Source organism: Mytilus trossulus, chromosome 9 (genome assembly GCF_036588685.1).
Source record: "Mytilus trossulus isolate FHL-02 chromosome 9, PNRI_Mtr1.1.1.hap1, whole genome shotgun sequence".
Classification (NCBI taxonomy): Eukaryota; Metazoa; Mollusca; class Bivalvia; order Mytilida; family Mytilidae; genus Mytilus; species Mytilus trossulus.
In genome coordinates, this window is record NC_086381.1 from 75,964,018 (window position 1) to 75,980,778 (window position 16,761).

General features: G+C 33.4%; 1 protein-coding gene across 1 annotated transcript in view; it reads left to right on the forward strand.

The window, feature by feature from the left end:
- The window catches only part of LOC134684945 (uncharacterized), a 267,814-nt gene that overhangs the window by 246,642 nt on the left and 4,411 nt on the right, over window positions 1–16,761 (forward strand). The window contains exons 13-19 of the mRNA XM_063544265.1: window positions 2,217–2,670; window positions 5,131–5,903; window positions 6,535–6,565; window positions 7,263–7,534; window positions 11,683–11,710; window positions 12,798–13,124; window positions 13,930–14,229. Coding sequence (XP_063400335.1) covers window positions 2,217–2,670; window positions 5,131–5,903; window positions 6,535–6,565; window positions 7,263–7,534; window positions 11,683–11,710; window positions 12,798–13,124; window positions 13,930–14,229 — 2,185 coding nt within the window. The remainder of the gene's footprint in view (window positions 1–2,216; window positions 2,671–5,130; window positions 5,904–6,534; window positions 6,566–7,262; window positions 7,535–11,682; window positions 11,711–12,797; window positions 13,125–13,929; window positions 14,230–16,761) is intronic.

A 16,761-nucleotide genomic window follows, 5' to 3' on the forward strand; every position in this document is an offset into this window, starting at 1 on the left:
TCCTGGTACCTTTGATAACTAATTATACAAAATGGTTGTTACCACAAAACACAGATCAAATTTGGATTTTGATTGTGTCACTTTTACTGTTATAGCGTTATGCTCCTTAGCAAATGGAAAAAAATCTAAAAAAAATAGTTTCTGTTCTCTTACTCTATACAATGCTTAAGACCAAAAAACATAAATCAAGTTTGAATTGTGTAGGCTATACTGTTGCTGTTCTAAAGTTATGCCTTTTTAGAAATATTGATTTTTTTGTTTCTGTTCTTTAACTTTAAATTGCCTCAACCAAATTTAAATATTACGAACAGTATGCACAATGCTTACTAGCAAAATACTCAGATCAAGTACACATTTGGGTTGTGTCTCTTATACAGTTCTTGAGTTCTGTGCCCTTTTAGCATTGGCATCATGTGTGTACCTTAGACACATTCCCCACTTATTTATAACTGCAAATTTATATCATACAATAATTTTTTTTCACGAAAATAATGAAATTACTGGCTATTAGGCTTTTAATAGTTTGAACTGTTTTAGATTTATTGCCAATTTATTAAAATATATTTGTTTACAAGTGTTTAAAAACTATGTAGATAGTACAATTGTGAATAACAAAAAACATCTTCTAAAAATATTTTTAACACCTTAATATCACTGTATTCCCCTTGGACATTTTGGAATGTAAGATTAAACAACTGTAAAGGAAGTTTGCTACTCAGTTTCAAAATAAATAACTTTTCATAAAACTAGTTTATATTGATAGGGGATTAATAAAGGAACCAAAAGAGCAAACAAATATATAGGTCAATGTGCTTGTTTTTTTCTATAATAGCCATTGACATTTTGGCGGGAAAATGGTCTCTTTTGACTGATCAAGGCTTTATCATTGACAAGTTTAAGTTCTTAAAAACATTTACAGCACATTTTAGTCAGTAAGTAGCTAATGGTAATAAATTTGGTTAGCTTGCCTGTTAGCTGAACCGTGAAGTCATTGTTAGGTAAGGTAAACTTCCCTCCTTTAATAGTAGACTAGCCCAACAGATAAAAAATATCGGTAGGACTAAGCTACTTTAAAAGGAGGGAAGTTTACCTTTCCTAACAATGACTTCACGGTTCAGCTAACAGGCAAGCTAACCAAAGATATTACCATTAGCTACATACTGACTGAAATGTGCTGTAAAATATAATTAAAATTGTTTAAGACTTTAACAGATGGCTTATCAATATACATGTAAAATATTTGTAAAAAGAAAAATGGGGGTCAATTGGCAAATTTGTTTAAGGCATTCGAATGGATAAAATCACAGGATTCCGTAAATCTGACAAACAATCCAAAACATGACAAGCGAACATCCTTAATAGTTTCGGAAATATCTTTAAAAGTATAAGAGCTAGGTTAAAGTTGTAAATTGACCTGTAACAGTAGAAATGTCTACTCTGAAAATTTGAGATCAAACTTATTATATAATTGTAGTTGGAATATACACCCATTGAAGATGCTTTTAGATAATGATGTGCGATGCAACCTTTTTACAGCCTCAAGTTTATTATACCCCACGCAACAAAGTTGCAGAGGGTTTAATGTTTTTGGCCCATCTGTCTTTTCATTTGTCCGTCCGTCAGTCCTGTTTCTTGGCATTGCAACTTCTCTCAAACCACACAACAGAAGTTCATTAAACCTTTTTAGAAAATAAGGACATACCATCTAGTTGTGCATATCGACAGGAAATTACTATTCATTTTTTTAGGAGTTAACCCCCCCCCCCCCCCCCGCCCCTTTGAACTTATTGGCTTCAATGTACTACTGCAACAGTTTGTCATTGTAACTCCTCTGAAACCACATAACAGAATTTCATGAAACTTTGTAGATAATAAGAACATACTTTGTAGATGTGCATATCGACAGGAAATTATGATTCATTTTTTTCTAGGAGTTACGCCCCTTTGAGCTTATTTGCTTCAATGTACTTCTGCAACAGTTTGTCATCGCAGTTCCTCTGAAACCCCACAACAGAATTTCATGAAACTTTGTAGATAATAAGGACATACTGTGTAGATGCGCATATTGATAGGAAAATATGATTCCCTTTTTTTTATACAACTTTTTTTTCTTACACTTATTTTATTTCTCCAATGACAATGTAGGGACGTGGGGTATGTGAGTGCGCTCACTAAAGGTCTTTAATTTATTTGGCAACCTTTTTATGTTTTCATAGGAGAATGTTGAGACACGACGTGAAGAGCTTTATAGTGGAATTGAGGAGTTGTTTAAAGACCATGAAGGCCAACATCATCTGGTTCTTAGGCCTCTAATATTTGTTAATGCTAAAGATCAAGCTGACCCTGAAATAGAAGTTCTGAAGAAAACTATTACAGAACTTACATTCAACCACCCATGTTGGGGTGAAAAGATGCCGAACGCATGTGTTCCACTGGAGCTCGAGATCGCTGAATTGGTGGCAGAAGGGAAACAAATTATGTCATTGGCTGAAGTTAAAGAATTGAATGCCATCAGCGGGGTGTCTGTCCTGTCTGCTGAACAGCTGACCGATTTCCTACATTTTCAGCATTCTCTAGGGAAGATTGTGTATTTTGACACACCACAGCTTAGAGATAAAGTTATCATAAGTCCCCTTCTTATGGTTGAAGTTATGAGATCTTTCATTACTGGTTTGTATATATTTTTATTGAGTAGTAATTATATTCCTGGTAAAAAAACAACTTACTTCAATATTGTTTATCAACCATTTAGAGCACTGGGGATTGTTAATTGGTGCCCTTCAGTTATCTTTGTGTTGGTTTGTAAGAACCTTTTATTAAACAATTAGTCAAAATTAATCTTTTTTCTTTATTCACAGCGTCCATTCTTGTTAAATTATAGCTAATTATTATATTATGTTGTGAAATTTTGAAGAAGATGACTGTTTTAACTTACGTTTTGTAAAAACGTAAATGCAAACTTTGAAATTTTTTTTTTCTTTTAGCTCACCTGGCCCAAAGGGCCAAGTGAGCTTTTCTCATCACTTGGCGTCTGGCGTCGTCGTTAACTTTTACAAAAATCTTCTCCTCTGAAACTACTGGGCCAAATTTAACCAAACTTGGCTACAATCATCATAGGGTATCTAGTTTTAAAAAAGTGTATTGTGACCCGGCCAATCAAGTTGGCCGCCATGGCTAAAAATAGAACATAGGGATAAAATGTAGATTTTTTGCTTATATCTCTGAAATCAAACCATTTAGAGAGATCTGAAATGGGATAAAATTGTTTATCAGGTCAAGATCTATCTGCCCTGAAAGGAGTAAGTTCGGTAAGGGCCATATTTGGCCCCAATTATAAAGTTCATAGTTACAAGACAATAAATGTTTTAAGTTGCATTAAAGACATGTTAGAACTTTAAACAGAACTGTTTTTGTCAAAGTTTAATTCTAACACTTTGATTTTTACATCCAAAAAAGGTCAAAATAAGGGATTTTGGTGAAATTTGACAAAATCAGCTAGATTTCAACCAAATGAAGGACCAGGAAACATAGAGCGCAGGCGTCGACAAGCTTAAGATTCAAATAAGACATGTGAAATGTCTTCACAAACATTCTTTTAAAAGATCTTTGTTGTCGACGCATGCGCTCTATGTTTCCTGTCCAATTATCTATGGAAATTTACCCATTTTCATTGATTTTTTCGTGAAAAATCAATATGAGTACAACTTGTGACGTCATAATGAAACGCAGAAACGTAAAATTTTCAACAAAATGGTTTATATCCTAGCTAGTCAATGTATTAGCTGTAATTTATCCTGATATTGGTCGATAAATCTGAATTTGAAATTTACGCTAAAAAAGGGGGCCATTTTAGGACCTTATCGAACATACTCCTTTTCAGATGATTGGGACAACCCTTTGTTAGGTTGCTGCCCCTAAATTGGTAATTTCAAGAAAATTTTGCCGTTTTTTGGTTATTATTTGGAATATTATTAAAGATAGAGATAAACTGTAAACAGCAATAATGTTCAACAAAGTAAGATCTACAAATAAGTCAACCATGACCAACACTGTCAGTTAACCCCTTAAGGAGTTATTGCCCTTTATATTCAATTTTTAACAATTTTTTTTCGTAATTTTTTGTAATCTGTTACAAAAATATTCTCCTCTGAAACTACTGAGACAAATTTAACCAAACTTGTCCACAATCATCATTAGAGTATCTAGTCTAAAAATGTGTGCGATGACCCCGCCCGTGTACCAAGATGGCCGACTTGGCTAAAAATAGTACATAGGGTAAAATGCAGTTGTTTGCTCATATCTCTGAAACCAAAGCATTTAAAGCAAATCAGATGATGGTTAAATTGTTTATCAGGTCAAGATCTATCTGCCCGAAAATTTTCAGACCAATCAGGCAACCCGTTATTGGGTTGCTGCCCCTGAATTGGTAATTTTAAGAAAATTGTGCAGCTTTTGGTTGTTATCTTGAATATTATTATAGATAGAGATAAACTGTAAACAGCAATAATGTACAGCAAATTAAGACCTACAAATAAGTCAACATGATCAAAATGGTCAATTGACCCATTAAGTAGTTATTGCCCTTTATAGTAAATTTTTGTTAAATTGTACACAATATTTTCCACTGTAACTACTGGGCCAAGTTCATTATAGTTAGAGATAATTGTAAGCAGCAAGAATGTCAGTAAAGTAAGATCTACAAACACATCACCATCACCAAAACACAGTTTGGTCATGAATCCTTCTGTGTCCTTTGTTTAATATGCACATAGACCAAGGTGAGCGACACAGGCTCTTTAGAGCCTCTAGTTTTAGTTAAAACTGAAACAGATATTTCATAATCACAAAGGTGTAGGTATAACCATAGAATTTCATGGTTTCTAAATATTGAACATGTTTAAAGGGATAACGTTCTTCCAAATGAGAAAGGATACTATTTTGATCATCAAATGCATTTCATAAGGACAGTTAATTACTCCTAAGATAGGACATTTTATTAAAGTATTAAGATAATTTTGTTTTCATGCCCTTACCTAGGTGAGCAATATAACTTTCAAAGTACATTTTAATACAAGTATATATTTTACTTTGAGTTCAAGTCATAAGATTGTTTTTTTTTCATTTTCATAGATGTTGAATTCTGGCCTAAAGAAGATAAAACAAGAAAAACCTTCAAGAAGATGTCAAAAAATGGAATGATACAAAAAGTAGACCTCTACCAGATTTGGGAACAAAAAGAATTTTGTCAGATTTTACCATTTAAAGAGTACATATTCGATATGCTGATACACCTTGATATCGTATCTGAACAGCGTAGATATGATACAAAAACAGGAAACCGGCTACCAGTAGAACACTTCTTTGTACCCTGTATGCTTACCCAAAGAAATGATACAGATTTCTTGTTACAAGAATGTACACCAGAGAGGACTGTTAGTTTGGCCTTCGTTTTTAAAGGAACCATCATACCTCCAGCCTTACCAAACCGTCTAACATGCGCATGTCTCAGTATGTGGACATTAAAACAATACAGAGGAAGGAAACTTATGTTTTCTGGGTTTGTTGGGTTATCAGTTGATAAAGAGCATGATATTGTTGTCTGTGTAGAAGGAAATAAGATCTTATTGCATCTAGTCCACAAGCGCTCCAAGGGTTTGATAATACCTGATATAGCCACCAGTGTCCGGGATTGTTTGTTTGTTACTTTAGAGAGAATTTCCGAATTTTATCAGTCTTCCATCCATTGTAAAGCTAGCAGCAAGTTACCTTTCCACACCGAGTATTCCTGCTCGAAACTAAACTGTTTCACATCAGAACACAAGATGGTTTCAGAAGCTGAGGAATGTTTTTGTGAACACGGTGAAAACATTAAAACTAACTGGAGTATTTGGAACAAGAAAAGGGTATTTATATACTTTTATTGGTACATACATGAGAGATATTTAGAATTGTATGTCTAAGCCTCCGCATATGTCGCCAAGTTCTCTTATTGCAGAACATTCGTGACATTGGTATTATATTTGCATTATACATGTATGTTAGACATTAAATTTTTCAGCTCTATATAAGAAATAATATATGGTATATGATTTTCAACATGATAATTCTTCATCATAAACCAAATGCGTAAAATTTAGCACCTAAGGCCTTCAACAAGTAGCAAACTATATGCCATATACCAAGCTCTTTTAAGTTGTTATGTAAACATGTTCATACATTAAGAGACAAATTTATATCTGTACCAACTTGCTGATGTTGGTATGATAGTAACTAAACATAAAATGTATCAGACAGAGGGACAAAGGATGATATTGTTGATATGACATCTTTTTGTTTAACCTGTTTTTGTAAGGTAGTGACTTTGCTTGTAGTAACTATTAGCATTTGCCAATATTGTATATTTTTTATTATATGTGTTTGTGTCATTAGTTTCACACATTTTACAAAGTGAAATGTGTTTTTGTGGACCGATGAGCAAGTAGATTGCTTACAGGAGTTATACAAATACTTGTAAAGTTATTTTCTATTTTGCAGGAACAAAAGCAGTGTGATGCTAATTGTCAAGGTAAATGTATCATTTATCTCTTTGCAATAGCAGATTATTGACAAGGTTTAACATTTAACATTTAACTTACTAGTATAAAAATATATAATTTCATATTTCATGTCATAAACCTTGAAAATGGTGTGCTTTCGTCCTGATAACGATTACACAATATTTGAACATCAGTAGAAAAGCAATACATTTTTACCTTTTGAATTAACAACTACTTAAAATACATGTACTGGAACCTTACATTTAAAGTATATAATTTGGTGCAGTTCATGTTGCTTAGTCTTTAGTTATTGAAGTTGTGTCTTCTGTACTAATATTTGTCTGTATGTCTTTTTTTATTTTAGCGATGGAGTTGGTCACTTTATTTTTAATCTATGAGTTTGACAGTCCCTCTAGTATCTTACGTTCCCCTTTTTTGCAAGTTTAGTTTAGATTAATTTCTGTAAATTACTACAATATATCCTATATATCTTAATAGTAAATTTGTATGATAGATATCAATAGATTAAAGTATATGCTATATATCAGATAACACTTGTATGTGTATTTTGTGAACATAAGTTCGAAGTAATTATGATAAGATTACTTCATATGTTGCTAATATTGTGTACAGACTAACTTCCAATGTTGAATAGTTATAACTTATCTCAGTAATATATTAACATACTTTTTTTACTAAGCTTATGTATTCTTGATATAATCTTAGGTTTGAGTGAAGATGCATTATCTCAGATTCCAAGTGACAAAGAATTGTTCCGGCTGTCTGTTAATTGTGAAACACGCATGCTTCACGATTTGGCTCTCCATCTTGGAATGGAAGAGATGATATGGAAAGATATGGAATACAATTACCCAGGAAATGCACAGCTTGTTAAATTTTTCACACTGATGTATTTGAAAGAGAATGATCAAATACGATTCACAGAAGTGCACAACGGATTGAGAGAAATGGAAATAACACAACATAAATTATGTGTGGTAAGTTATTACTGTAGTGGACTGGTGCAGTTGTATTTATCTTTTTTTATATATTGTGTATATAACTATATTTGATATACGGTGTGGTCAGTTGTATGTATCGTACTATATATATACAACTCGTCTAAACATCAACCTAACAATGTTAGATCTGTAAATTTGCTTTCTTACTGTATATATACAGATTTATCCATCGGATCACCAGCATTGATGGTGAAACATGGCTGTGTACATTATGTATATACAACTCTTCTAAACATCAACCCAACAATGTTAAATCTGTTAATTTGCTTTCGCAAATTTTTTGTTCTTCCCTTTGCTGGGATTTTAACCCATGCTACTGAGATATTGTGACACCAAATCGCCTGCACTGTATCCGGTGCGCTAGACCACACAACCACCTTGGCTTCACGTAAATAAAACTTTGGTGGCCGGGTGTTACCTTTCCTCGTCAGTTTTAATCTAGTGTCGTAATACAGTACATGACATATAAGGCATGGAGATGTTATTGTTATAGATCAGCTCAATCATCTATAGTAATTAAAGGATCCTACAAATTAATGCAAGATACAGTCACAGAAATAATTATATTTATAAGTACGTCTGAGTCAGTGACAACTCTACAACAGATTTATCCATATAAGTGGGTTTAAGGTGTACATTTCTGTCCTGCAATATTCGTCTGACCTTGACATCAAAAAGTTCATTTGAAAATACCAAAACCGTATAAATACATATTTAGTGTCTACTTCACAAATAATAATGGATGGTCTCATAAAAGGGACGAAAGATACCAGAGGGCCGATCAATCTCATAAATTAAAAATAAACTGACAACGCCATGGCTAAAAATGAAAAAATACAAACAGACAAACAATAGTACACATGACACATGTGACACAAAATATAAAACGATAGAATAAGCAACACGAACACCACCAAAAACTGGGGGTAATCTCAGAGGCTCCATAATGGTAAGCTGATCCTGCTCCACATGTGGCAACCGCCAGGTTGCTTATGCTATAACAAATCCGGTAAATAGTCACATTCATGAAAGGGAAGGGGATTGTAGTTATGACATAAGGAACATATCTGATATCATCTGTGAAACGGTTATTCCATAAAGGTCAACCAACTCGTGATAGCGTCCGTAAAATTTACGAAGGGATGACTGTATCAATAAATTCTGCCATCAGTTTTTTATGCTTCCTCTACGCCCCCGCTGTAGCGGAGGGTGCATGAAGTTTTACTCCCGTTCGTTTGTCCGTTCGTCCCAAAATTGGTTTCCAGATTCTAAATTTAGTTTTCCTCAACCATTTATTTTTTCTGTTTGAAGTTATGCTCATTTACAAATGGAAAATTACAGAATTTGTCATTTCCATTCCCTTATTTATGTTAGCTTCAATCAAATGTTATGAAACTTATACACAATTCTAAATACTTCAAAACACAGATCAACTTATAATTTTTTGGAGTGTCACTCTAACTGATCATGTAGAGTAATACTCCTTTACAAATTAGAAATTGCTGATTTTGTTTAAGTCCTCTTACTTAAATTTGCCCCAACCAATTTTTATGAAACTTATAAACAATACTTATTACCACAAAACTCATATTATTCATCATTGTCAGACAACTTTTTATAGGAGTAATTGTCCTTAGATGACAAATGTTATCTTCTTTTCCATGTTTGCCTTTTACTTTAAGACTAAAATATATAGCGAACATCTTTGAATTGCCGAAATGATCAGCAAGACAAGCTATATAGATAAGTTCAACGGTCGAAATCGTCAGTTAATTCCTTATAGGGTGATTGTCCTTTGATGAAAATGTTTACCAGTTATGCCTTTTTGCTTGATATCTAAACACTAAAATAAGTAGATAAAAAGGAAAATTATATATAGCCAAGATCTGCAATGAAGAAAATTTGGATGAAATTGCCTGATGACTACTTGATTTTTAAGCTATTGTCCTTAATAATTTATAGCTTTTTTTGTCATAATAGAAAAGTATTATGATTTAGTACATGTAGTACTTAATATGTTTCAACAACTTCTTGAGTTTTAGGTTTAGCCAGTCTATTGAGGAAGGTGTGATTTCAATACGACAAGCCTATAGAACGGATGTTGAATAGAGAAGCAAAATATTTGACGTGCATTGTGTAACAAAACAATCATGCAAATAGAGGGTTGTAATATTGACCGTAAATTTAGAATGTTATTCTTTTGAGACGTCCATTTTAAAAAGGGACGTTGATTAGAGACCGGATATTAAAATGAGTCTTACACCGTTAGCAAGAACATTTGCCTTTAAATTAGCATTTTGTTGATCTTGTTTTGAGTTTGAGCAAAAACTAAAAAATATAGAGAAACTTAACAGACTAAATGATCAGCAATATAAGATCAACAAAACAGCTTTTTGTAATGAATTTTATTCTCGTCTACAATGTTGGAAAGTTGTCAAATCATTTCTGCGTGTTGTATTATGCTTGGGAAGATGTAGTTATTCTCAAGAGGACATTATCTGTCAAATTTTTTGTTCAACGATTTGACCCAAGCTGTGCATTTGATTTACATCGTACTACATTGTAAAATGTATATAGAAATTACAAACAGTTTTGTAAAAAGAATTAACAATGTAGACTTGACACTACATGTACAAACTAGTGAAAGTTTAAAATGGCGTATATCAACTCGACTGTACTGATATTTAATGAATAATATTTGACTGTAGCCTGCATAATATTTAACATTTTACCCGACCAGAAATCAACATTTTGTATGCGTCTGAGTGCGTCTGAGCGCTCTACCTAGTCTGAACCATACTCGTACTAGTCTGAACCGTATTCGACAATGTTTGAACATACTTGACCATGTGTTAACCTACCTAGACATATATTTTGCTCACTTGGTCCACAGAAACAAGTCTGTGAGTTAAGTTAGCTTTTCTCAATACTTGGCGTCCGTCGTCGTCCATCGTTATCATTTACATAAATTTTCTTCTCTGACACACATGGAATAAATATAAGAAAAACTTGGCCACAATCATAATTGTATTTAAAACAAAGAAAAATGCATATGTTTGATGTCCCTGCCTGCCAACCAACATCCCTGACATAGGTAAACATAGAACATAAGGCGGAAATGCAGTTTTTGGATTATGTCTATGAAACAAAAGCATTTAGAACACATCTGTCACAGGGTTAACATGTTCATTAGGTTTAGAGTTATCTGTTCTAAAATTTCAGACAGACTGTTGATGGGTTGTTGTCCCAGAATATTATTAAATATATTATCAAAGCTGTAAATAGCAATAATGTTTACCAAAATATCATTCTAAAATAAGTCAATATGACTAAATTTGTCAAAAAAAACCTGAAGAAGTTATAGTAGATTTTTATACGACCGCAAAAATTGAAATTTTTTGGGCGTATATTGGTGTTGGCGTCGTCATTATTGTCAAAAGACATTTGGTTTTCGCACTTTAACTTTAGTAAAGAAAATAGAAATCTATGAAATTTAAACAGAAGGTTTATGACAATAAAAGGAAGTTAGGGATTGATTTTGGGAGTTTTGGTCCCAACGGTTCAGGAATAAGGGCCAAAAAGGGCATGAATAAGCATTTTTCTTGGTTTTTGCACAATAACTTTAGTATAAGTAAACAGAAATCTATGAAATTTTAAAATAAGGTTTATGACCACAAAAGGAAAGTTTGGATTGATTTTGGGAGTTTAACCCCAAACAGTTTAGGAATTAGGGGCCAAAAGGGTCCAAAATTAAACGTTTGATTTCATAAAAAAATGAACTATTGGGGTTCTTTGATATGCCAAATCTAACCGTGTATTTAGATGTACAGTACATCTAACATCAGGTGGACATGTTCATCAGGATTAGATTTATCTACCTTGAAATGTTCAGACAATCCATTGTTGATTTGCTGTCCGTCGATTAGTAATTTTAAGGAAATTTTACGTGTTATTGTTATTATTTTAACCATTATAATAGGTTCTAATATTATATAACATCTAATAATCTATAATATGTAATACTATAAATTATTACCTTTTTTTACTTTATTTCAAAAAAGTAGATACAGGTAAGATACACAGGCTCTTGAGAACCTATAGTTTGATATTATTATATTTTGCAGGTTAGGCGGATAAAGCAAGTTAAATCTAGTAAGTAGTGTGATATATTAAGGTCTGTATATGATATTATAATAACGACTTTCTGTTTCACATACCTATATGTCGCCTTCGACTGCATTTCATGGATCAATGATTAAGGTTAACATGATAAGGTCCGTTTCTCAAATACTTTAAGCAGTGGTGTATGGAATATCTGTAATAAATTGATGCCAGTCTGGTTGGTTTGAGTTGACCTCGTTTCCGTGGTTCATTGGTCAACTGTTTCGTTATTGTGTTTTAGTCATATCAGAGAGGTAATAAGTGCAATAATTGAATGCTCATGTTTTGTAGTCCTCCTCTCATATTCTTATACCTTCCTATAACCGATGAGAGCAATTGTTAGCAGTTTGTGTCATTTCACATCTGTCATCTAAAATCAGCAATATATATTTTCTTCTTTTCAAACATGAGCTGCATCTAGTCGACACCAAATAATGGGAACACAGACATTTTTTTTTTTAAATGTTAAGGTTCAGATGTATCAGACATGTGGAAGTTCCCTAAGTTGATCTGAAATGACTTCCATATCTAGTCTATAATATAAGGGTCAAAAGTATGTTCAATCTGACAAATCATCTAAGATATGAGACTAGGGTGTGCAGTTCATGGATCCTTGTTTAAAAATTGTTGAATTCTCTTAATCAAAAACCGGTTGACATTGAGAAACAGTGTATTTTTCGCATTTTTTTGTAATTTGATAGTTCAGTGCAAATGTTCATAATTGCAATATTAAACGACGTAAACTATGCGAAAGATTATCTCTGTCAACAGTTTATTGATACGCTATCCTGTTTCGTCTACTTTTAAAACAAACTTCTACAAGACAAAAACTATTGAACCAATTTCAACAAAACTTCTAGTGAGTATTCCTTGATGTTTTCAGCATACTTGCTCCACCATCAAACATGACTGCAAGGCCAAAACACTATACCAAGTTCTCACAACATAACACACATTTAACTTTAATATTGATATCGCATTGCTGTACAAAAAACAATCAGGGTAGCACTAACTATCAAGTCTTTGATTTAGTTTTGGAAAATTCACTGTAGATTATCTTAATTTGTATTTTATATAGGTATTCCTGACGATATTTTAGATTGTATTCCATCAGATGAGATTTTAGATAGATTAACACCACTGATTGGCAAGATAGTATTTCAACTAGGAATAGAACTTGGACTGTCTGTAGAAGATTTAGAAAGTATCAAAGAGAAATATGATCGTGATTTGACAGCACAGAATAAGGAAGTGTTGTTTACATGGAGGAAAGACAGAACAGTGAATCCTACAATACGGGTACTTGAGCAAGCTTTTGTAAATATTGGTAAAGGAGCAAGGTGTTTAAAAGAGGTTGTAAAGGATGTTGATCCCAATACACTTAAAGCAGTAGAAATTGTTAGAGGTAATACTATATGAACGGTTTGAGTAAATAAAAAACAAAGAACTATAAGGTATTATGTATATCAGTTATTCAGTGCAGGAAATATGTATATCATAGATTTATAACAGAAATATATAAAACATTTACTGAAATAGTTTTATTATACAATGCCCCTGACGTTATGTTTGTTGAAAGAAATTCCATACAATCAGGGAAATATATAAAACAAAGTTTTTCTATTGTATTTCAGCATATAGTTCAGCAAAAATCTCTCCTCTACCACCCTGTTCTGACGTATTTAGTCATTGCATTAGCGGACCTTGGTCACTATTTTCCTAAAACATGCTAAATAAGGCCGAGTGATGGCAGCTCCGCAAACATATTATGCAAAAAAAAGTAGAAAAAACCCACAAAAATCAGAAAGAAACATCAACTAGAAGGGGTGTATTTTGTCATCTGTCCAATTCATACTGATAATTTTACATGATCATTCTTTCTGAACTTATTTACATCAATATAATATACTGACATGTTTTCTATTTCCTCTCGTGCAATAAAATTGAGAATGGTTATAGCACATGTATAGGGAATGTGTCAAAGATATAACAATCCGACCAAAGAGCAGACACCTTACTTTTAATTTCGAATGACACTCAAATTTATTTAATATGTGTATACATTTCATGGCAATTTTCTTATAAATAATCATGTTTTTAGGGCAACGAAATGTGATGCACAAAAACAATGTAGAATAATTGTAAGCATTGTTTTACTCAATGATCCACAAAACTTCTATTTTTTTATAAAATGATATTTTCATTAACAGATAGAATCAGAGAAAAAGAAAACAGAATCATACAGGACATACAAACAAGCCAGATTTTAGACCATATGATGACTAATTTGGTGATATCAGTTGATGACAGACGCCGTATTGAACAACATGCTGGACAAGATGATCAGAACAAAGCATTGCTGGATATTGTGACTAAAAGGAGAGAACCTACGTATGGTGTATTTGTTGACGGATTAGATGCCTATGGATATAAAGACCTTGCAAATGATTTGAAATTTGATTCTAAAGAAATGAGCCAAAGTGCAGCATTAGTACCTGCAGAGAATGAAGGTATAATATTGATAATTTCTGCATACATAAGCCAGGTAGGGTTACTGCATTGGCGAGAAATAAATGTTCGTAATTAAGAACTTACATTGAGGTATATTATACAAATATGGCGTTTGTATGAAGTTGATACAAGGATATATTGACCTGAAAGAAGTATATTGACTGAGGACGAAGTCCAATGTCGATATACTTCTTTTGGTCGATATATCCTGTATTGACCTCATTACAAAGGCTATATTTGTTATATTATTAATTTCCGAACATATTTGTCACGTATCAAAATCGTCATTTGATTTTGTTGGCATTTTATGTATATCATATTGTCTCCTTGACAATAACGCTGAATTTAAGCTGTTATTTCAATTGTCTTTTTTTCTAAACACTTAGCGTCCGTCGTCGTCGTTAACTTTTTACATTTTGAACTTCTTCTAGAGAACCACTGAATGGAATAAAACCAAACATGGCATGAATGTTCCTTATAAGGTGCTGACCAAGTGTTGCTACTTTGTAGCCGATCCATCATCCAAGTTGGCTGCCAGCAGGGGACTTAGTTTAACATATATAGGACCCTATGGGAAATGCATACAAATGACTTCTTTTACAGAACTACTGAATGGAATTAAACCAAACATGGCATGAATGTTCCCTATGAGGTGCTGACCAAGTGTTGTTACTTTGTAGCAGATCCATCATTCAAGATGGCCGCCAGTGGGGAACTTAGTTTAACATAGGACCCTATGGGAAATGCATACAAATGACTTCTTCTAGAGAACCACTGAATGGAATAAAACCAAACATTGCATGAATGTTCCTTATAAAGTGCTGACCATGTGTTGTTACTTTGTAGCCAATCCATCATCCAAGATGGCCGCCAGCCGGGGACTTGGTTTAACATAGGACCCTATGGGAAATGCATGCAAATGACTTCTTTCAGAGATCCGAACCACTGAATCGAATGAAACCAAACTTGACATGAATGTTCCTTATAAGGTGCTGACCAAGTGTTGTTACTTTGTAGCCGATCCATCATTCAAGATGGCCGCCAGCGGGGGACTTAGTTTAACATAGGACCCTATGGGAAATGCATACAAATGACTTCTTTAAGAGATTCGAACCACTGAATGGAATGAAACCAAACTTGGCATGAATGTTCCCTATGAGGTGCTGACCAAGTGTTGTTACTTTGTAGCAGATCCATCATCCAAGTTGACCCCCAGCGGGGGGCTTAGTTTAACATAGGACCCAATAGGAAATACATACAAATGTCTTCTTTTAGAGAACCACTGAATGGAATGAAGTCAAACATAGCATGAATGTTCCTTATGACATGCTGACCAAGTGTTGTTACTTTGTAGCCAATCCATCAACCAATGTGGCTTCCAGCAGGGGACTTTGTTTAGCATAGGACCCTATGGGAAATACATACACATGTCTTCTTTTAGAAAACCTCTGAATTGAATGAAAGCAAACATAGCATATTTTTTCTTTTCTTAATGAGGTGCTGGCCAAGTGTTGTTACTTTGTAGCCAAATTTTTTCTTTTTATATGATTTCAAAAACCCAAGTAGAATCAGGTGAGAGATACGGGCTCTTGAGAGCCTCTAGTTTTGTTTGTTTGTCATCTTCTGTATTTGACGATTTTTTTTCGTCAAATAATCGATCACTGGTATAATTTGTTTCAAAACGTTTAAGATCGTTTAACAATATCCTGTAATTCATTACATGACGTCACAAAGTATATCGGTTTTTAGATATTCTAAATATAACCGTGCAATATGCTTTTGCTATCCGCTGTTTTCTCTCTACCTTCGAAAATATGGTTTAATATGTGACTATCCGTAAACGAATCAAATTCGTCAAAATTTAGAATTAATAATATTAAGTCATAACACTTGAGAACTAACGGCACTGAACACCATTTTAGCCATCTTTGAGTGTTTTGATTCCACATGGTCGTCAGAACAATTGCCAGCATCAACATCAGTGTAATCCCAATCCCAATATTAAAAGTCTGTTTTACTACACCTTTTGAAATTAAACAGAAGAGACACATCAACATCTTTTAAACTATGCCTGTACCAAGTCAGGAATATGACAGTTGTTATCCATTCGTTTGACGTGTTTGAACTTTTGATTTTGCCATTTGATTAGGGACTTTCCTTTTTATACGACCGCAAATTTTGAAAAAATTTTCGTCGTATATTGCTATCACGTTGGCGTCGTCGTCGTCGTCGTCGTCGTCCGAATACTTTTAGTTTTCGCACTCTAACTTTAGTAAAAGTGAATAGAAATCTATGAAATTTTAACACAAGGTGTATGACCATAAAAGGAAGGCTGGTATTGATTTTGGGAGTTTTGGTCCCAACATTTTAGGAATTAGGGGCCAAAAAGGGCCAAAAATAAACATTTTCTTGGTTTTCGCACTATAACTTTAGTTTAAGTTAATAGAAATCTATGAAATTTTGACACAAGGTTTATGACCACAAAAGAAAGGTTGGGATTGATTTTGGGAGTTTTGGTTTCAACAGTTTAG